At 35.2% G+C, this 23002-nt stretch overlaps 1 protein-coding gene across 1 annotated transcript in view; it reads left to right on the top strand.

Annotated features, from left to right (window-relative positions):
- The first annotated feature begins 20327 nt into the window (after positions 1-20327).
- SLC35F4 (solute carrier family 35 member F4) overlaps positions 20328-23002 on the top strand; it is a 48497-nt gene continuing 45822 nt past the window's right edge. The window contains exon 1 of the mRNA XM_074235898.1: positions 20328-20639. Coding sequence (XP_074091999.1) covers positions 20429-20639 — 211 coding nt within the window. The 5' untranslated portion in view covers positions 20328-20428. The remainder of the gene's footprint in view (positions 20640-23002) is intronic.

Genomic DNA, 23002 nt, shown 5'->3' with positions numbered 1-23002 from the left:
GGAATATGGCAGACCTCCTTCTTCATCTCTTTTTTTTTTTAATAGTTTATATAGAATTGGAACCACTTTTTTCTTAAGTGTTTGGTAGAATTCACTTGTGAATCCATGTGGCCTTGGAGAATTTTTTTAGGGAGTTAATTGATGGCTTGTTCAATTTCTTTTTCTGGGTGGAGGTCATTTAAGAATTTATCTTCTTATTCTTTTAACCTGGGCAGTTTATATTTATAAATATCCATCCATTTCACTTAGATTATCAAATTTATTGGTATCCAGTTGGCAAAATAGTTCCAAATTATTACTTTAATGTTCTCCTCATTGGTGGTGAATTCAGCTTATTCATTTTTGATACTGTTAATTTGGTTTTCATCTCTTTTAAAATCAAATTAACCAAAAGTTTATCTTTTTTAATCAAATCAACTCTTGGTTTTATTTATCAATTCAATAGTTTTCTTATTTTTGATTTTATTAATTGCACCTTTCATTTTTAGAATTTCTAATTTGATATTTAATTGGATTTTGAATTTGTTCTTTCACTAATTTTCTCTAACTGAATGCTCAGTTCGTTGAGTTCTTTATTTTATTCATGTAAGCATTTAGAGCTATAATATTTCCACTAATAACTGCTTTGACTGTATGCCATAAATTTGGCATGTTGTCTTATTGTTGTCATTGTCTTGAATGAAATTATTAGTTCTGTCTATGATTTATTGTTTGATCTACTCATTTTTTTAAAATTAGGTTATCTACTTTCCAATTAGTTTTATGTCTGTCTCTCCATGGAACTTTATTGTATGTGATTTTTATTGCACCCTGATCTGAATGGTATACATTCAATATATCTGCCTGTTTGCATTTGATTATGAGGTTTTTAATGCTCTAATACATGGTCAATTTTTGTGTAGATGCCATGTACCACAGGGAAAAAAAATATACCCCTTTCTATCCCCATTCAATTTTCTCTAGCGGTCTATCATATCTAAATTTTCTAACATTCTCTTCACCTCCTTAACTTCCTGTTTATTTAATGTATCTAATTCAGAGAGGGAGGTTGAGGTCCCCCACCAATAGAGTTTTGCTGTCTGTGTCTTCTTATAAATCATTTAGTTTCTCCTCTAAGGATTTGGATGCTATACCTCTTGGTGCACACATGTTTAGTATTGAAATTACATCATTGTCTATGGTAGCTTTTAGGAGGATATTGTTTCCTTCCTTATCTCTTTTAATGGGATCTATTTTTGCAATTGCTTTGTCTTGAGATAAGAATTGCTACCCCTACTTTTATCACTTTAGCTGAAGCATAATATATACTGCTCCAGCCTTTTAATTTCACTCCATATGTATCTTGCTGCTTCAAATGTGTTGTCTTATAGGCAGTATATTGTAGAATTCTGGTTTTTAATCCACTCTGCTGTCCACTTCCCTTTTATGAGAGAGTTCATCCCATTCACATTCACAGTTATAATTACTAACTCTTTATTACTCCCCATGCTATCTCCCTATTGTTTATATTTTCCCTCCTTTCATCTTATCCTTCCTCCCCAGTGTTTTGTTTCCAAATATTGCTTCCCCTTCTATCCACCACCCACCTTTTCTTTATCCTTTACCTTTTCCCTTTCTTCCTTCCCTCCTTCTATCACTGCTTCCTTCCTTCCCTACCCTTTCCCCTCCGATTATTTGAAAAGTAAGATAAGATAAATTTCTAAACTCAACTGAGTGTGTGAGTTAATCTCTCTTTGAACCAAATCTGATGAGAGTAAGATCCAGGTGGTTCTCACCTCTTCCCTTCTATCATCTATTGTAATAGGTCCTTTGAACCTCTCCATGTGATGTATTTTACCCCAGTCTACCTCTACCTTATCTCCAAGGAAACCTTCAATAGACCCTGCTTTGTGCTGACCTTTCTTCATTTTAGGATGTTATCTTTCCTTAGGGCTATGTGTTGGGGGAGGGGCTTGTTCACAGACCTTTGGTGATGAGAACTCTAGAGGCCCTGCTTATTGGGTTTAGGAACTCCAAGAAGTTACTCAGTAAACTAACCAGTAAGGAATGCCAGAAGTTTTCTCTGTATTGTCTGTGTTGGGGGTGTCAACTGTTCATTCTCTATGACTGGGATTGGATTTGTGCTTTCCTCACCACCAGTTGCTGGGCTAGGCTGTCAGGGCTGGAAACGCCAGAGATTCTCTCTAGATAGTCAGCACTAGGGAAGTCTAAGGCCCACACCAGGGCTTTTGGGAAAGATTCAAATATCTGGGGCTGTTTCTGTGTTTGTATTGGGACATGCCAGTCCCTCTCACAGGAATGCTGATGGCTCCTCTGGGAACACTAGGGTTTCACAGTTTTTTCAGACCAGACATTCTAGCCAAATGGTTGTCCTGGGCAATGCTGAAAGTCTGCCAGTCCACACAGTGAAGTTTTCCAACCTACCCACAGCACACATTGCAAAGGCTTCCGCTTCCTCTCCCATTGCTGAGGTTCTCAGGTTAGTCCCTTGCTCCACCCCGCTGCCCATGCAATGTGTGTCTCTGCTCTCTGCCCTAGGCATGACTGCACTTCCCCCACCTCAGACCCTACTCCTCCTCCCATCCCAGTCCTTACTGGGAGATGTTAAATTTTGTCCTTTTATGGGTTTGCTTAAGAGGCTTGATTCATAATTGGTTATGAGAGAAAGCCAAGATTGCTTAAAACATTCTTAAAACATAAAAATTCTCTGCCATCTTGGCTGATTTCACAATTTTTAAGAAATACTATTCCAAAAATTTACAGGAAGGATACTTAAGGAAATTGCTAGTGTTGTGGCAGGAATAAAGTGTCACCTGGTAGCCAGCTAAGATATTATATTTTCTTACTAGATACTTAATACAGAAACATGTTTTTCTGTAGGTTTAAGGAAAATAAGACTTGAATCACATGAACCAAGGGTACCTGGGATGTGGCTATAAGAATTAAAGATAACAGAAATGGAAAGTACATAAAGGAACATGGGAAGGCCTATAAAAGAAATATCAAGCAAGTTCAGCAGAATCCAAAATATCTATTTTTTAAAAAATTATTTATTTTCAACATTCTTTTTTTCTTTATTTTTTATTTACACATTACTAAAATATTCTTGTTGAAGAGTAAACATATTACTCCTTCCCCCACAAAAATATAAAACCTCATGTCAAATAAAATAAAAGAAAGAGAAAAAAATGTGTTTCAGTCTGTGTTCTGATACCATCAGCTCTGTCTTGGGTGCATCACGTTCTTTTTTTTTTTCCTTTTAAATTTTTGCAAGGCAGTGGGGTTAAGTAGCTTGCCCAAGGCCACATAGCTAAGTAATTATAAAGAGTCTGAGGCCAGATTTGAATTCAGGTACTCCTGACCCCAAGGCTGGTTCTATCCACTGATCCACCTAGCTGACCCAGTGGATCACATTCTTTATCATAAGTCCATCACAGAACTTACTTTCATATTTTTCCACAATTGCTGTTGCTGATTGTAATTCCCTCCATCCATTCTTCCCGAATACCATCTATTATATTCTCTCTCTCCTTTCACTCTGTCCTTCTTCTAAAATGTGTTGTAGGGTAGCTGAGTGGCAGAGCGGACAGAGCATCGGCCTTTGGGCTAAGAGACCCCCAAGCCCACATATCACCCCAGAGACCCAGCAACCACACTGCCCCATGGTCCCAGATAGGCCACCCAATCCCAGCACCTTGCAAAAAGTAAAAAAAAATGTTTTATATCTGACTATTCTCTCTTATGATCTACCATCTCCTCTATCACCCACATCCTCCCCCCTTTCCCCTGTCCCCTTTATCTCCTTTGTGTCTCTACATGTCTATACCCTATTGAGTATGTATGCTATTTCTTTTCTGAGCCATTTCTGATGAGAGTGAAGATTCCCTCATCCCCCCTCATCTTCCCCCCATTCATATCATTGCAAAAGCTCATTGCAAAAAAATATCTTTTATATGAAATATCTTAGCCTATTCCACCTCTCCTTTCTCTTACTCCCAGTACATTCCCTTTCACCCACTGACTCCACTTTTACCATATATTATATTTTCAAATTCAGCTAGCTTCTTCTACCTGCTCTATTAAATAAGAAAGTTCATATGAGTATTATCAGTATCATCTTTCCATGCAGGAATCATGCAGTTCATTATCATTAAGTCCCTCATATTTTATCCTTTTTGTCCACCCTCTCTATGCTTCACCTGAGTCTTGCACTTGAAGTTCAAACTTTCTATTCAGCTCTGGTGGTTTCAACAGGAAAATTTGAAATTCATTGAAAGTCCATACTTTCCCCTGGAAGAGGATGTTCAGTTTTTCTAGGTAGTTGATTCTTGGCTGCATTCCAAGCTCTTTTGCCTTCTGGAATATTATATTCCAAGCCCTATGAGTACTTAAATGTAGTTGCTGCTAAGAACTGTGTGATCCTGGCTGCAGCTCCATGATATTTGAATTGTGTCCTTCTGGCTGCTTGTAATATTTTCTCTTTGACTTTGGAGTTCTGGAACTTGGCTATATTATTCCTGGGTTTCTTTTTTTGGATCTCTTTCCAAGATTGGTGGATTCTCTCAATTTCTATTTTACCCTCTGCTTCCAGGATATGAGGGCAATTTTCCTGTTGGAATTTTTTAAAAATGAGGTCAAGGCTCTTTTTCTGATCATGACTTTCAGGTATCCCAACAATTTTTAAATTATCTTTCCTGAATCTGATTTCCAGATCAATTGTTTTTTCAATGAGCTATTTTACATTTTCTTCTAATTTTTCCATTCTTTTGGTGTTGATCTATTGTGTCTTGATTTCTCACAAAGCCATAAGCTTCCTTTAGTACCATTCTACATCTGAAATTTGTTTTCCTCAGAGAGCTTTCTTATCTCCTTTTCCATCTGGCAAATTCTGCTTTTTTAAAGCATTCTTCTCCTCAATAACTTTTTGAACTGTTTTACCCATTTCACCTAAACTGGTTTTTAACATGTTATTTTCTTCAGCATTTTTTTTGGATCTCCTTGACTAAGCTGGTGACTTCATTTTCATGTTTTTCCTGCTTCTCTCTCATTTCTTTTCCCAATTTTCTTCTATCTCCTTTTCTTGATTTTCAAAATCTTCTTTGAGCTCTATCATAGCCTGAGCCCAACTTCTATATTTCTTAGTCATTAGATGCAGAAGCTTAGATTTTTCTCATCTTCAGATTATTTTGATCCTCCATGGGATCACAGACAAAGTAATTGTCAATGGTCCAGTTCCTTTTTTTTTGCTTACTCATTTCCCCAGCCTGTGCCTGGTTTTGAGGTGCTTCCTGAGCCTTTGAGTTTTATTGGGACACCCCCACAAGGACCTCAGTGTGTGAGGCTCTGACTGTTCTCCTTGTCTGTGAATGATCATGTACCCCTCTGCCATGGGGTTTGGGGAGTGCTCCCTGATCTATGGGAGACCTAGACTGTGATCAGGCCTGGGCTTCACAGAGTGCTGTGACTGTGCTGAGGGTCTGGGCTTCGCACTCATTCTGGCAGAAGTCTCCCTGCTGATCTTCCTAGTTGTGCTTAGTGTGCCCTGGGGTGCAGGTCAAGAAACTGCTTCTGCTGCCAGGAGCCACAACTCCCAGGCACCCTGAAGCTGTTCCCAGGATGCTGAAGTTCCTTCACTCTGGCAGGGCTGCTCCTTTAATACAGTGGAACAAAGTTTTCCCACTATTTTCCAGGTTATCTTGGTCTGGAGAATTGCTTCACTGGATCTTTCTGTGGGTTCTGTCTCTCGAAAATTTAGTTAGAGTCATAATTTTAAGATTTTTGAAATATTTTGGAGAGAGCACCTAGGAGAGGCTCTTCTCCTGCCACCATCTTGGCTCTATTTTTAATATTCTTAAAAAAAATTGTGCTCCACATTCTCTCCCTTCTGCCAATTCCTCTTCCATCCATTGTGAATTCAAGCAATATGTTAGCAATAATATATGTGAAATCATGTATATGTAAAACATATGTCCATATCAGGAATATTTCAAAAAGTAAAGAAAATGAAAAAATTATGCTTCAATTCATTCATCAGTTCTCTCTCTGGAGGTGGTTGGCACTTTTCAGTATGAATTCTTTGGAATTATCTTGGATCATTGTATTAATAAGAGTAGCTAAGCTTTTCAGAGCTTATCATTGTTATAATATGGTTATTATTGTTCTGGTTCTACTCATCTTACCTTCTCATCTTGCTTCAGTTCATAAAAATCTTATTTTTTTGCACTGAATTCATACTCTAACAGTTCTTTTCTGGAGGTGGATAGCATTTTTCATTATTTGTCCTTCAGAATTATCTTGGATCATTATATTACTGAGAAGAGCTAAATTGTTCACAGTGGATCCTACAATATTGTTGTTATTATGTATAATGTTCTCCTGGTTTTGTTCATTGCAATAGAATAGCATTGTGCGATAAGGTATGAAAAGCTGAATTGCTTCAGAAAAACCTGGAAAGACATATATGAACTGATGCAAAGTAAAATGAACATCCTGTTCATCTTATCTTATAACACAATAGTATTCCATCCTTAGAGCACAACTTATTCAGCTATTCCCCAATTGATAGGGAAATTCAATTTGCCATTCTTTGCATGAAAATTTTTTATAGAAAATTTATAGAAATTTTTGTACATATAGGTCCTTTCTGCTTTTTCTTTTATTTCTTTGAGAGATAGGACTAATATGGAGACCTGGACAAAGGTTATACACAGTTTAAGAGCCCTTTAGATGAAATTCCAACTTGTTCTCCAGAATGTTTGGATACAACTATACATAATTTTGGCTACAACTATATATAATACACAGGCACACACATTTTTCTATGTGTTTATTCTTTCTCTCTTTCCTTCCTTCCTTCCTTCCTTTCTTTTTCTTCTGTTCTTTCTATGACTAAGAGCTGAGTGGAGCAGTTGACTAAAGAAGGGGGGAGCTAATGTCTGGAGAGTGGGCTAAATGAGACCTTGGGAAAGTCAACTTGTACACATTGTCAAATGACAAGCTATCATAAAGAAGTAGTACCATACTCTCCCTTGTCGTTTTGCACTCCTGACTGTTTCTATCTATATGTTTACACATATATAGATAGCATTTTCAAAAAATTCCAATGTTATCATTTATTTGTTTGTTTGTATGTTTATTATAGTTCATGAAAACTTTAGTAACTTTGCAGTCTTGGTGCAATCTAGGTGAGGAAACAATCTTATAGAAATTAAATGCATCGCTTCTAGTCACATGATTAGTAGGTAATAGAGCAGAGACTTGAACCTATCTTCCGACTTTGAGCTCAATGCTTAAACATGAAAAAATGCAATCCACACACTATGCTGTAAATAATTTAACTTTTTGATATCTGAAAAAGTAATTCAAAACTTGACAGTACCCAGATGGACAGCAGTTAAAATGGTCATTTCCTGTTCAGCTGCTTTAGTAGGTTATTTAGTAGCTTATTACCTCTAATGAGAGAGCTGCTGAGCTCTCTCAGGACTGCTTTCCACCTTTGGTGTGCACCTGATCCACCTGTCTCTCACCTGTGACTCTAAGAAGCTATAGCACACACAGCGGTGCACCCTGTTAAACTATTTCAGCAGATAGGTTAAACCATATTTAGGGAAAGTGAAGTTTCCAAAACCTGTTGGTGTGTTAGGGAGGTTGTCTATCCCAAGCTTGCAAAGACTTCCCCTTATGGAATGGATGGTGGTTAATAATTAGTTCCAGTGGCTACGAAGACAGCTGAAGTAAGTACTGTTGAGTTCTTAGAGCTTGGTTAGACATTGAAGATGTCCAAGATTATCCACTACATTTCTAATGATCTTGATTCTGGAAAAGAGAGAGAGGTTGATGACTTCATGCAACTCTGCCTCACTTAAATCCAATTTGAGTATGAATCAAAAGACAGCACCTATACCATTTTAATATTTCTCTTCAGTAGGGAACATAACTCTGATGGCCTGGCATCATCATTCAAATGCCAAATGTGCACTTGCCAAAAAGCCAATTTTATGGCGAGTTCACACAGGGTAAACACTCACATAGTAGTCAAAAAAGTAATACTCTCAAGATCTCTCTTACAACTTTTAGAACTGATTATGTGACTTGGAAGACATAGGCATGGGGCCACTCAGCATGGCATGCCCTCATCATAGAAAGTACTATTCTTTATAGCAAAGCAGAATTGAAGTAGCTCAAAATAAATGCAAGATGCCACAGATTTAGAGAATCCTTCCCAAATGTTCACATGTATTATTTGTGCCCAATCTGAGGTAACTTGTAATTTGGAGACTGATCATTCAGAATCAGACACTTTATAACTTGACTCTAATCATTTTGATCCTCTTTGAAAATGAAGGACAACTATTTATCAGCTTTAGTAGGCTATGGAGAAAAAAACTGGGAAGGCATCATTTTTCCTCTCCTTGAGAGCTTACAATCTAAAAGTGGAAATGGCATAAATTAAAAGATAGCTTTGAAAAAAAATTAAGTGTATAGATAGATCAGTAATTCATATAAGAGATTAAAGTAGAGAATTACTTTTAATATGCAGTGACATTAATAATACTTGTCCTTCATTTTCAAAGATCACAACATCAGGGAAGTGATGCCATAACAAGCACATGAATTGGATTTGAGTGAGGGGGGCTGTGCTAAGTTACCTCCTTCACTTTGTCCTCTTGAGCCATCTGGTTCCAGTGGACAGATAGGAATCAGAACTACTGGATATGGCCCTGGATGTGAGGCAATCAGGGTTAAGGCCTGCACAGGGTCACACAGGTAATTATTCAGTGTCTGTGGTCAAATTTGAACTCAGTTACTCCTGACTACAGGGCCAGTGCTTTATCTATTGTGCCACCAAGATGCCTTTTAACTGACTTCTAAGTTGAACCTTAAAGAAGGATTTCAGTAGGTAGAGATATGGAAGGGATCTATTTCAGGCTTGCTATTTAATATGTTTAAATGCACAGAGATTGTTGAGTGTGGGTAAGGCTGTGACATCCTATAGTCTAATAGAGTCTGTTTAGATGTTTAAAGTTATAAAGATAAGGTAGAGCCAGAATCAAAAGAACCTTATGTGACTTCAGAGGCAACCAGATAGATAATTATTTGTCAGGAACTTTGCTAAATGCTGAGTCAGACAGTTAAATGCCTTGCTCAGGTTCACATATCTCATAAGTATCTGATAACATATTTGAGCTCATATGTTTCTGATCTTGGCACTTTACATTTGGATATTTTCAATAATGATAAAATATTCCAGGTGCAAAAACACATTAAAAATACAACACAAATCTCCTAGCAATGTTGTATGGATGCAAATCTTGAAATAGCACAGTTCTCTGAAGAAGTAAAATTCTAAGTGACCCAAAAAGCAATGGAGAGACTTATGTTGGTTGTAATGAGGATGCAAGGTATTTCCATTAATGACCTATATACAAGAAATAGTAAAAAAAAAAAGATATCATCAGGGAAATGTGGGATCAGAAAGAAAGGTGAACTAGTCATATAGCTATAACATGTAGGGGGTAACACAGTAAGAGATAATAAATAGATACTCTGAGTGCTACAACAATAGTTACAAAACTTTTAAAAAGATCTGGAAGAGATCCCCGATATATCAAATAGGTCATCTGTGGAATAGCTTTGGGGGGGTATATAGAAGATAATAATACAGGATAAGAAAACAAAAGATTAAGTTGTGATTTTCCCAAATAGAGGGAATATTCTTATCAGTGACAACACAAAATCATTGAAATACAGATCTTGTGACTGATGAATGAATTTTTTTTCTGAAATGCTAAATGTCAGCTTTTCATTGTTAGTAATATTATTTCTTATATCCTAAATACAAGTTACAGTTTCTTTCTTCATAAGCTATCTTTTATTGGCTGCTACAATTTTTTTAAAAAGACATTTATAGGTAATTGGAAAAATCCTAATCAAATTTGTTTTGAAAACAGTTAAGTAAAACAGAACCTGCTACATCTTTTAAGGAAACTTAGAACAGTTCTGCAAGGTAGAGTCATTACTAGTCCCATTTTATAGATGAAGAAACTGAAACAAATAGAGAAATGAAAAATAAAGAGTAAGTAAATATCTAAGACTAGAATTGAATTCAGGTCTAGGTTTGGTGCTGTTTTATACCATCTAGCCACATATATACACAATTAGCAGAATTGTAAATTGGTTCAACCAATCTTAAAAGCAACTTAAAGTCATAATCTTAATAAAAAACTAGCACTGTAAGATTTACAAAATATTTTTACATATATCATCCCATTTAATTTTCATAACAATCATAAAACATGTGATATTATTTTCTTCATGTTATTTTATGGATGTGGAATCTGAAGCTGAGAGAGTAAGTAACTTGTTCCAGATCATATATTCAGGACTTTATGACTCTGAGTCTAAAAATCCATTCACTGTGATATCTTGCTATCTACTGTATTACCTATTTGTTAATTGTGTTAATAAAATAATTAATATGTCCAGAACCTAGTAGTGGGACCTAGAAAGTCAATGTTATAAAGAAAAATCCCATCGGTACCAAAATATTTATAGTGGCATTTCTTAGAATAGGAAAAACCTGGAAAAAAATACGCATACACTGGGAAATGACTACACTGATCATGGTGCATGATATTCAAATACTCAAATGGTTCTGTAATTTTTTAGTTTTAAACATTCCCTTCAATGATGCAGACATCACCCTATGTCTGCCTGCATCCTATTCCCATCTGTTTGAAAGTTTCCTCTCTTTCTTCTGACATTGCAAGGGTATCGATGGAGCACTCTACTATACAATTATCTTATTTTTTGTCCAGGCAATGGGGTTAAATGACTTGCCCAAGATTACCTAGCTAGATAATTATGAAGTATCTGATGCCAGATTTGAATTTAGGTCCTTCTGATTTCAGAGCTGGTGCTCTATCTTCTGTGTCATCTTGCCCAAAATTGTCTTCTTTATCATCTTTTCTTATCATAAATTTTTTGATTCAATATTTTTCTCCTATTCCTCCAAGTTCCTTATTAATTATATGTTGGAGTTATCTCATACCTGCCATGTACTTCTCCATTTCCCTCAGTTTGCTTTTCCATTTTAATTTTTCAGACTATCTTTGTGCCATATAGCAAACCTAATAGAATGTTATTATTAAAAAGATATGTCTATGTTTCCATGACAAGTTTGGGGTTGTTTAAGGAATATTGCGATTTCCTAATAATAATTCAGCTCCCTCACTTTCTCCTTTTTGATTTCTGACTCCATAATTTATCCATCTGTGATGTTAGTCCCACAGATTCAGACTCATGGATGCATGTTTTAATCTGGATAATAGGCTATGTGTATATACTCATTGTAGAGCAGAAGTGTCACTAGTCTACAGGTTCCATCACTCCAAAGATCTGACAAAAATAAGATTAAAATATAACTTGGAAATATTTAACAAAATAAAAATACAATAAAACATAAATAATATTAACATATGGGTTTCAAAGTCAAGATGAGGTCTAAGTACAATTTAATGTCTATTTCTATTTGAGTTAAACATCATTCTTCACCATCCACAGGAAATAATCTTTCAACTTGTATTTTGTGCTAGACAGTGGAGAATATTTTGAGCCTTTGTCTCATTGTTTTATGCCTCCCCTGTTGTTTACAATCAGAGGATCCTTGAATAGAGTTATTTCTGTTTTGATGCTTTGCAAGGTATTTTGAATGATTTTGATGAATGAATATGAGATATTTTGTTGGAAAAGAGCCCTGACAGGAGCCTTTTGTTCTGCCAAATTAAATATTATTTTTCATTATCAGCAAACAATAAACACAATGAATTCTCATAATCTATGTCTCTAAGTCAATTGTAAAGTGGGAAATATGTGTCTTTGATTGAATATTATTCATGAATGTTTGCATATTCTCTGCAGATACAATCCTTTGCAATGCCTCAATTCATTTAAAAGTGACTCTTATAAAGATTTTGTATAGCTAGGAAAACAAGCTTACAAATTAGTAAGTAGTGAAGTTCTCTAAGTTGCCTTTTGGGTGGTATTTATGAAGTCTGTGATCTTCCACATACCTTTGGCAGACACCTTTTATATTGAACCCTGAAACAGCTTCATGATTGGTCCAAAATGCCCCATTTTCTTTCTTTGTTCTATTTCTTGTCAACTCTATATCCTCTATAAGGTTATGATGTTAGGGTACAAATGCAATAGTATCATTTTTTCCTTTTTTCCTTTTATTTAATAATTTATTTTTTTTTTTAAAAAAACAACACTCATTTTTAAATTTTCTTTAAAGATTTTATTTATTTTAAATTTTACAATTTTCCCCTAATCTTGATTCCCTCCTCCCACCCCACACAGAAAAGCAGTCTGTTAGTCTTTACATTATTTCCATGGTATACATTGATTTAAGTTGAATGTGATGAGAGAGAAATCATATCCTTAAGGAAGAAGCATAAAGTATAAGAGATAGCAAAATTACATAATGAGATAACTTTTTTTTTAAAATTAAAGATCTTTGTTCAATCTCCACAATTCTTTTTTCCGGATACAGATGGTATGCTCTATCACAGAGATCATCATCCCCATGTTGCTGTTAGGGTGTACAATGTTCTTCTAGATCCGCTCATCTCTCTCAGCATCAGTTCATGCAAATCCTTTCAGGTTTCCCTGAAGTTCCATCCCTCCTGGTTTCTAATAGAACAAGAATATTCCATGACATACATACACCACAGTTTGTTCAGCCATTCTCCAATTGAAAGACAGTCACTTAATTTCCAATTCTTGGCCACCACAAACAGGGCTGCTATGAACATTTTTGTACAAGTGATGTTTTTACCCTTTTTCATCATCTCTTCAGGGTGTAGACCCTGTAGTGGTATTGCTGGATCAAAGGGTATACACATTTTTGTTTCCCTTTGGGAGTAATTCCAAATTGCTCTCCAGGAAGGTTAGATAACTTCAAAGCTCCACCAGCAATATATTAGTGTCCCCGATTTCCCACATCCCTTCCAACATTGATCATTGTCCTTTCTGATCATATTGGCCAGTCTGAGAGGTGTGAGGTGGTACCTCAGAGAAGTCTTAATTTTCATTTCTCTAATAAGTAGTGATTTAGAGAAATCTTTCATATGACTATGGGTCGCTTTGATTTCCTCATCTGTAAATTGCCTTTGCATATCCTTTGACCATTTGTCAATTGAGGAATGGCTTTTTTTTAAAAAATTTGACTTGGTTCTCTGTACATTTTAGAGATGAGTCCTTTGTCAGAAATACTAGTTTAAAAATTATTTCCCAATTTACTACATTTCTTTTGATCTTGGTTACAGTGGTTTTGTCTGTGTAAAAGCTTTTTAATTTAATGTAATCAAAATTGTCTAGTTTGTTTTTAATGGTGTTCTCCATCTCTTCCTTGGTCATAAACTGCTTCCCTTTCCATAAATCTGACAGGCAAACTATTCCTTCATCTCCTAGTTTGCTTATAATTTTGTTTTTTATGTCTAAATCCTGTATCCATTTTGATCTTATCTTGTATATAGGGTGAGAGGTATTGGTCTAATCCAAGTTTCTGCCATACTAATTTCTAATTTTTCTAACAGTTTTTATCAAAGAGAGAGTTTTTATCCCAAAAGCTGGACTCTCTGGGTTTATCAAACAACAGATTACTATAATCATTTCCTGCTATCTCTTTTGCATATAGTCTATTCCACGGATCCACCACTCTATTTCTTAGCCAATACCAGACAGTTATTTGATGATTGATGATTTGTAATATAATTTTAGATATGGTAGAGCTAAACCACCTTCTTTTTGCACTTTTTTCATTGAATCCCTGGAGATTCTTGACTTTTTATTTCTTCATGTGAATTTACTTACCACTTTTTCCTAATTCATTAAAGGAATTTTTTGGAATTTTGATTGGCAGGGCACTAAAAAAGTAGCTTAATTTTGGTAGAATTGTCATTTTTCTTATATTGACTTGGCCTATCTATGAGCAGTTGATATTTGCCCAATTATTTAAATATGATTTTATTTGTGTGAGAAGTGTTTTGTACTTGTTTTCAAAAAGTTTCTGAGTCTGCCTTGGCAGGTAGACTCCCAGGTATTTTATATTGTCTGAAGTTACTTTGAATGGGATTTCTCTTTCTAGCTCTTTCTGCTGCATATTGCTAGTCATACATAGAAACGGTGAGGATTTATGAGGGTTTATTTTATATACTGCAACTTTGCTAAAGTTGGTAATTATTTCTAGTAGTTTTTAGATGATTTTTTGGGAATCTCTAGGTATACCACCATGTCATCTGCAAAGACTGAGAGTTTTGTCTCTTCCTTCCCAATTCTAATTCCTTCAATTTCTTTTTCTTCTCTTATTGCTGAGGCTAACATTTCTAATATGATATTGAATAATAATGATGATAATGGGTATCCTTGTTTTACCCCTGATCTTATTGGGAATGCCTCTTGCTTAACCCCATTGCACATAAAGCTTGTTGATCGTTTCAGATAGATACTGATTATTATTCTTTTTTAAAAAAGATTTTATTTATTTTGAGTTTTACAATTTTTCCCTAATCTTACTTCCCTCTCCCATCCCCCACAGAAGGCTATTTGCCAGTCTTTACATTGTTTCCATGATATACATTGATCCAAATTTAATGTGATGACAGAGAAATCATATCCTTAAGGAAGAAACATAAAGTATAAGAGATAGCAAGATCAGACAATAAGATATCAATTTTTCCCCTAAATTAAAGGTGATAGTCCTTGGTCTTTGTTTAAATGCCAAAGTTCTTTGTCTAGATACAGATGGTATTCTCCATTGCAGACAGCCCCAAATTGTCCCTGATTGTTGCACTGATGGAACAAGCAAGTCAATAAAGGTTGATATTTGCCCCTATATTGCTGTTAGGGTGTACAATGTCTTTCTGGTTCTGCTCATCTCACTCAGCATCTGTTCATGCAAATCCCTCCAGGCTTTCCTGAATTCCCATCCCTCCTGGTTTCTAATAGAACAAGAATGTTCCATGACATACATATACCACAGTTTGCTAAAGCCATTCCCAATTGAAGGACATTTACTTGATTCCCAATTTTTTTGCCACTACAAACAGGGCTGCTATAAATATTTTTGTACAAGTGATGTTTTTAGCTTTTTTCATCATCTCTTCAGGGTATAGATGCAGGAGTGGTATTGCTAAATCAAAGGGTATGCACATATCTGTTGCCCTTTGGGCATAGTTCCAAATTGCTCTCCAGAAAGGTTAGATGAGTTCACAGCTCCACCAAGAATGTAATAGTGTCCCAGATTTCCCACAGCCCTTCCAATAATGATCATTATCCTTCCTGGTCATATTGGCCAGTCTAAGAGGTGTGAGGTGGTACATCAGAGAAGCTTTAATTTGCATTTCTCTAATAAGTAATGATTTAGAGCAAGTTTTCATATGACTATGGATTGCTTTGATCTCATCTGTAAATTGCCTTTGCATATCTTTGACCATTTGTCAATTGTGGAATTTTTTTAAATTGACTCAGTTCTCTGTATATTTTAGAAAAATATTTAGAAATATATTATTTCCCAGTTTACAACATTTCTTTTGATCTTGGTTACAGTGGTTTTGTCTGTGGAAAAACTTTTTAATTTAATATAATCAAAATCATCTAGTTTGTTTTTAGTGATGTCCTCCATTTCTTCCTTTTACATAAACTACTTCCCTTTCCATAGATCTGACAGGTAAACTAGTCCTTGATCTTCTAGATTGCTTATAATATTGTTTTTATGTCTAAATCCTGTATCAATTTTTATCTTATCTTGGTATAGGGTGTGAGGTGTTTGTCTAATCTAAGTTTTTTCCATACTAACTTCCAATTTTTCCCAGCAGTTTTTATCAGAGAGAGAGAGTTTTTATCCTAATAGCTGAACTCTTTGGGTTTATCAAACAACAGATTACTATAATCGTTTCCTGTTATTGCACCTAGTCTATTCCACTGATCTACCACTCTAATTCTTAGCCAATACCAGACAGTTTTGATGACTGACGCTTTATAATATAATTTTAGATCAGGTAGGGCTAAGCCACCTTCCTTTGCACTTTTTAAAATTGAATCCCTGGAAATTCTTGACTTTCTATTTCCCTGTATGAATTTACTTACAACTTTTCTAACCCATTAAAGTAATTTTTTGGAATTTTGACTGGTAGGACACTAAACAGGTAGTTTAATTTTGGCAGAATTGTCATTTTTATTATATTTATCTGGACCTATCCATGAGCAGTTGATGTTTGACCAGTTATTTAAATCTGATTTAATTTGTATGAGAAGGGTTTTTATTTTCAAAAAGTTTCTGAGTCTGCATTGGCAAATAGACTCTCAGGTAATTTATATTATCTGAGGTTTCTTTGAATGGGATTTCTCTTTCTAGCTCCTCCTGTGGTATCTTGCTAGTCATATACAGAAAAGTTGAGGATTTATGATGGTTTATTGTATTTTCTGCAACTTTGCTAAAATTGCTAATTGTTTCAGTAGTTTGGATGATTTCTTGGGATTCTCTAGGTATATCATCCTGTCATTAGCAAAGAGTGAAAGTTTTTTCTCTTCCTTCCCAATTCTAATTGTTTCAATTTATTTTTCTTTTCTAATTGCTGAAGCTAACATTTCTTTTCTTTTTTTAGAAGCTAACATTACTAATACGATATTGAATAGTAGTGGTGATAATGGGCATCCTTGTTTCACCCTGATCTTATTGGGAATGACTCTAGCCTCTCCCCATTGAATATTACGCTTGCTGATGGTTTCAGATAGATAGATAGATACTGCTAATTATTCTAAGGAACAATCCATTTATTCCTATGCTTTCTAGTGTTTTTTTTTTGTAGGAATGGGTGCTGTGTTTTGTGAAAAGCTTTTTCAGCATCTATTGATATAATCAGATGATTTCTAATAAGTTTGTTATTGATATAATTAATTAATTATACTAAAAGTTTTCCCAATATTGAACAACCCTGAATTCCTGGGATAAATACTACTTAGTCCATAATGTTTTATCCTAGTGATAACTTATTGTAATCATTTTGCTAAGGTTTTTTTTTAAGATCTTTGCATCTATATTCATCAGGGAGACAGGTCTATAATTTTCTTTTGCTGTTTTCACTCTTCCTTGGTAGGTACCAGCACCATATTGGTGTCATAGAAAGAGTTAGGCAGAGTTCCATCTTCACCTATTTTTCCAAATATTTTATATAGAATTGGAACCAATTGTTCCTTAAATGTTTGACAGAATTCACTTGTGAATACATGTGGCCCTGGAGATTTTTTCTTAGGGAGTTCAATAATGGCTTGTTGAATTTCTTTTTCTTTGATAGGGTTATTTAGGTTTTTAATTTCTTCTTCATTTAACCTGAGCAACTTATATTTTTGTAAATATTCTTCCATTTCTCTTAGATTATTAAATTTATTGGCATATATTGGGCAAAATAATTCTGAATCACTACTTTAATTTCCTCCTCATTGGTGGTGAGTTCCCCTTTTTCATTTATGATGCTAGAAATTTGGTTTCCTTCTTTCTTTTTTTAATCAAATTTATCAGAGGCATATCATTTTTATTGATTTTGTTCATAAAACCAATTCTTGGTTTTATTAGTTCAGTAGTTTTCTTGCTTTCAATTTTATTAATTTCTCCTTTAATTTTTAGAATTTCTAATTTGGTATTTAATTAGGGATTTTTAATTTGTTCTTTCTCTAATTTTTTATTTGCATATTTAGTTCATTGGTTTCCTCTTATTCTAATTTATTCATGTAGGTATTTAAGGATATAATTTTTCCCCTGATAGCCATCTTGTGTGTCTCCCATAGGTTTTGGTATGTTGCTTCATTCCCTCTTGTTTATTTTATGGTTAGATTTATCTAGATTGGGATTCAGATGTTGAGGTCTCCCACCAGTAGACTTTTGCTGTCAATGTCTTCCTGTAACTCATTCAACTTCTCTAAGAATTTGGATGCTATACCACTTGGTGCATACATATTTAGTATTAAGATTGCTTCATTGTCTGTGGTACCTTTTAGGAGGATGTAAAGCCCTTCCTTATCTCTTTTAACAAGATCTATTTTTGAAGCTCCTTTGTCTGAGATAAGGATTGCCACCCTTGCTTTTTTCACTGTAGAAAAAAAATATATTTTGCTCCAACCTTTTACCTTTACTCTATATGTATCCCTCTGTTTCAAATGAGTTTCTTGTAAGTAGGATTCTGGTTTTTAATCCACTCTGCTATTTACTTATGTTTTAAGGGGGAGTTCATCTCATTCACATTCAAAGTTATAATTAACTCTTCATTGCCCTCCATGCTATCTTCCCTCTGTTTGTATTTTTCCTTTTTCACTTTATCCATATTCCCCAATATTCTGTTTCTGAATACCACCACATTCAATGTGTTTGCTCTTCTATATCCAACCCCCCTCCCCTTTCTTTCCCCTTTCCCTTTGACCCCTTCTCCTTCCCTTCCTTCTGTTAGTTCCCCTTTTCCTCCCCTCCCCCTCCCCCCTTTTAATACTTGAAAGGTAAGATAATTTTCTTTACTTAACTGTGTATGTATGTTAACTTTAAGCTAAATCTGATGAGAGTAAGATTCTGGCAGCTCACTTCCTCCCTTCTTCCCCTCTATTGCAGTAGGTCCTTTTACCTCTTAATGTAATGAGATTTACCCCATTTCATCTCCTCCATCCTCCTGTCTCCTTACACCCCCCTTTTTAAGGAGGTATTGTTTTTAAATCATTCTATCTGAGTCATAGAAAAGTCATGAGTATCCATCATATTCTCTCTAATAGAATTACAATTATCGATAATTATTAGAGTCTTTCTCCCATGTAGAGATATAGTCAGTTTCATCTTATTGGATAGCAGTTTCACGGATAAGTCATGAGTGTCCATCACTTCTGGCTAAGTATATTCTCTCTAATAGAGTTACAGTAATCAAGACTATGAGAATCTTTCTCCCAGGTGGAGATATAGCTAGTTTCATCTTATTGGATAGCAGGTTAAAAAAAACCTTTTAATGTGTCTCTTGATGACCAAATTTTCTATTTAGCTCTGATATTTTCATCAGGAAATGTTGGAAGTCTTCCATTTCATTAAATGTTCATCTTTTCCCCTGGAATAGAAGGTTCAGTTTTGTCAGATAATGGATTTTTGACTGCATTCCAAGCTCCCTTGCTCTTTGGAATATCTCATTCCAAGCCCTTCAATGCCTTAATGTTGATGCAGTCAGGTCCTGTGTAATCCTTACTGTGGCTCCTTGATATTTAAATTCTGGCTCCTTGCAGGATTTTCTCTTTTATTTGATAGATCTCAAATTTGGCCATGATATTCCTTGGTATTTTCATTTGAGGATCTCTTTCCTGAGAGGATCGATGTATTTTTTCTAAAACTATTTTGCCCTCTGGTTCCATGATATCAGGGTAATTTTCCATCACTAAATCCTGTAATATTAATCAGACTTTTTTCCTCTTCAATGTTTTCAAGAAGACCAATAATTCTTAGGTTATCTCTCCTCAATCTATTCTTGAGGTCAGTAGTTTTGCTGATGAGGTATTTTACATTTTCTTCTATTTTTTCCAATCTTTTGGTTTTGTTTAACAGAATCTTGTTGTCTCATGAAATCAATAGTTTCCACAGATTCCATTTTTTTTTTAGAGAAGAATTTTCTTCATTTACCTTTTGCAACTCCTTTTCCAATTGGTCAATTCTATTTTTTTTTGCAAAGCAATGGGGTTAAGTGGCTTGCCCAAGGCCACACAGCTAGGTAATTATTAAGTGTCTGATCCAGATTTGAACTCAGGTACTCCTGACTCCAAGGCTGGTGCTCTATCTACTGCGTCACCTAGCTGCCCGGTCAATTCTATTTTTGAAAGAGTTTTCCATTTGGCCAATTGAGGTTTTGAGAGAATTGTTTTCTTTTTGCATTTGTTCAATTGTATTTTCTAAAGATTTGTTTTCTTGATGCAAGGTGATCATCTTCTCTTGGCTTTCTTTTCCCAAGTTTTCCATTTGATTTTTAAACTCCTTCCTGATTTCTTCAAGAAAGTCTTTCTGTGCTTGAGACCAAATCATATTCTTTACCTTCTAGGAATTTTTCTATGGATTCCCTTTCCACTAGTCTTTCTTCATTTTCCTAACATCTTGGGCTGGAGGAAGGGCTGGTTCACAGAGGTTTGATGTTGGGATCTCTAGAGGCTTTACTCACCGGGTTCAGTAACTCTAAGTGGGCTGGACAGTAGGGAGTGCTGGAGGCTTTGCTCACTGAGTTTAATAATTCCACGTGGGCCAGCCTGTAGTAGCTGCTGATTGCTATCTCTGGAGTGTCTGTGACCTTGATTTAAGGCACTCTCCCTTGGCCTGAAGGATGTGGGCGAAGCTGCTGGATACTTTTAATCTTTAACAATGTGGGCTATATCCTGGGGCAAGGTAATTACTGTCCCTATTCTGAGGGAGCTCTGCTGCCCACTCCTGAGCCTAGGAGGAGGTGGGCTGTTACTGTGTTTGTTCCAGGAAGCTGAAATCGAAGTATGGAGTCTCAGGTACTCTAGACCAGAGGAGTCCCGCAAAATGTCTGCAACCATCCTGCACTGGAAATCGCCCTCCAGCCATTCTGGTAAGCCCCAGACCATCAGGTCTGCAGCCTCTCAGCCCTACAGCCAATGCCTCCATGTCCCAAATGGTTTCTGAACTGGGGCTCCCACAATCAATTCCTCCTTGGCTAATCCCAGGCTAGTGGAGCTCTCACCCCTCCTGGCAGGGTCTCTGCTCTCTGCTCCCAGCTCACCCATGATCCCCAAAGATAAACTTTGAGGTAGATGTTCTTCTCCTAGCTTCTTTTTCTGGGTTTTGTTGATCAGATTTCTGTAAAGAGGTTTGTTTCATATTATTTCTGAGGGGAAGCCAGGAGATGTTACCACACTGCCTGTCTTCTCTCTGCCATCTTGGCTGGAAGTCAACAACATTTATTTTTAAAATATATTGCTCTCCTTTCACTTCTATCTTTGAATGCTTATGGAATATATTTGTTTGTTTGGATATCTTGTCAAACTATCTTTTGACTCATTTCACCCTCTTCTGATTCTTCCTCTATCAGACAGTAACTACTCATAATCATTCAATAACCTTATTTATATGATTTTTACAAGTGAGTTAATATTCTAACCCAGTGTTCCGGATGACTGCCATCTCACTCTATTTCATGAGTAAGTCAAATGTCTGCTGACCAAGCTGTCTTCTGGGTTCTACTGATCTTTTTGCTGTGTCAACATAATTTATTTTGTTCATCTCCTATTTCATTGTCCTTTGCTTATTTAAATAGATATTTCAAAATGTAGTTGATTTTTATATATGCCATATTTTTCTCACTATTATTCTTGTTTTTTACTTGTTCTTATCTTAGCCTTGACAAATTAGTGGTCTGCTGTAAATTGCTCATTCAGGGAAAATTCACATTGACACCAAGTCATTTCCTGCCTGTTAAAGATGTAGAGACTGGACTTGTGGTTTTATTGATATTGGGAACTTCTAGATAAGGAAACTCACTTTAGCAATGTAGGCTGGCACTTTCTCTTACAAGATTTATAGTCGTAGATATTTCCCAAGATCATTTAGAGTTTAAGCCTAGGGTGACAGAACCAATTTGTGACAGAGATAGTACTTGAACCCAGTTCTATTGATTCTGAGACTGGCTACATTCTCTTATTGTCTGATAAAATGAAATCTGTTTCTAATGCTATAATTCAGTATTAACCATGCACAACACTAATTATTTTCTTGAAAAAAAGAATTTAGATAATCTATATATCTTTGACCTTTCTCATTTATTTTTTCCTGAACTTTATTTCCTCCCATATTTCTCAGCATTCATATATTTCCCTCTTTTAATTGAATTCATGAAATGTCAGAGTCCACATTGATGATTTTGAGGCTCTTAACAACTTCCTGAAATTTCTCTACTACTTTATCTTTAACAACCAATGTTGATACATATACTACAAATATTTTTATGATAGTCTTTTTGCAATGCTTTTTATTTGTATCACAGCATGAGCTGACATGGGAATAATGTTCCTAGGACTGATATTTATTGCTACTTTGGACTATGATAAATTTAGTTCTGTCAAGTCTTTTGTTTGCCTCTCTTCATTTAGCTGCAGCTTCTTTTATTAGTTTTGTTTAATAATGAGAAAATCAAGATTGTTAGGATTCAGCTCCTCTGATAGGCTTAGTTAAGGATCTCACTCTAATATCCACATTTTATTGACAATCAAAAAACTGATATCTAGTGCTATGATAACCTTCATAATATGTGGATGCAATTAAACATTCTGACATTGTAAGGAAAAGATGAATTTGATGAATTCAGAGAAGAATGAGATGGCATTTATTATACAAAGGGAAGTAATCAAGATCAGGAAAATAATGCATACACCTATGTGTATGTATAAATATAATTTTCCTGATGATGTTTGTATATATATATATATATATATATATATATATATATATATATATATATATATACATATATATACATATACAAATATATTTACATATACACAAACACAGACATGCACATATATATACACAATAGTTATTTGGAATCATGCCAAATAGTAATTAAAAAAGTAATTAAAACTGAAATTGCTATGGAATTATAACAATTAATTCTAGCCCAAAAGAAAAGATGCAATATGAAGGGGCGGCTAGGTGGCATAGTGGATAAAGCACCGATCTTGGAGTCAGGAATACCTGGGTTCAAATCTGGTCTCAGACACTTAATAATTAGCTAGCTGTGTGGCTTCGGACAAGCCACCTAACCCCATTTGCCTTGCAAAAACTTAAAAAAAAGATACAATATGAAAATGTAACTCTTTCTGTTCTTTACAAATGGGAGGACTGTTTATTTGAAGAACTACTTATAAAATTGGGCTTTTTGGTTAGTTTTACTTAACTTTTTTTCCCCCAAAAATTCTC

The sequence above is a fragment of the Macrotis lagotis genome, chromosome 4, assembly GCF_037893015.1.
Source record: "Macrotis lagotis isolate mMagLag1 chromosome 4, bilby.v1.9.chrom.fasta, whole genome shotgun sequence".
NCBI classification, from domain to species: domain Eukaryota; kingdom Metazoa; phylum Chordata; class Mammalia; order Peramelemorphia; family Peramelidae; genus Macrotis; species Macrotis lagotis.
This window is presented reverse-complemented; position numbering and strand designations above follow the sequence as displayed.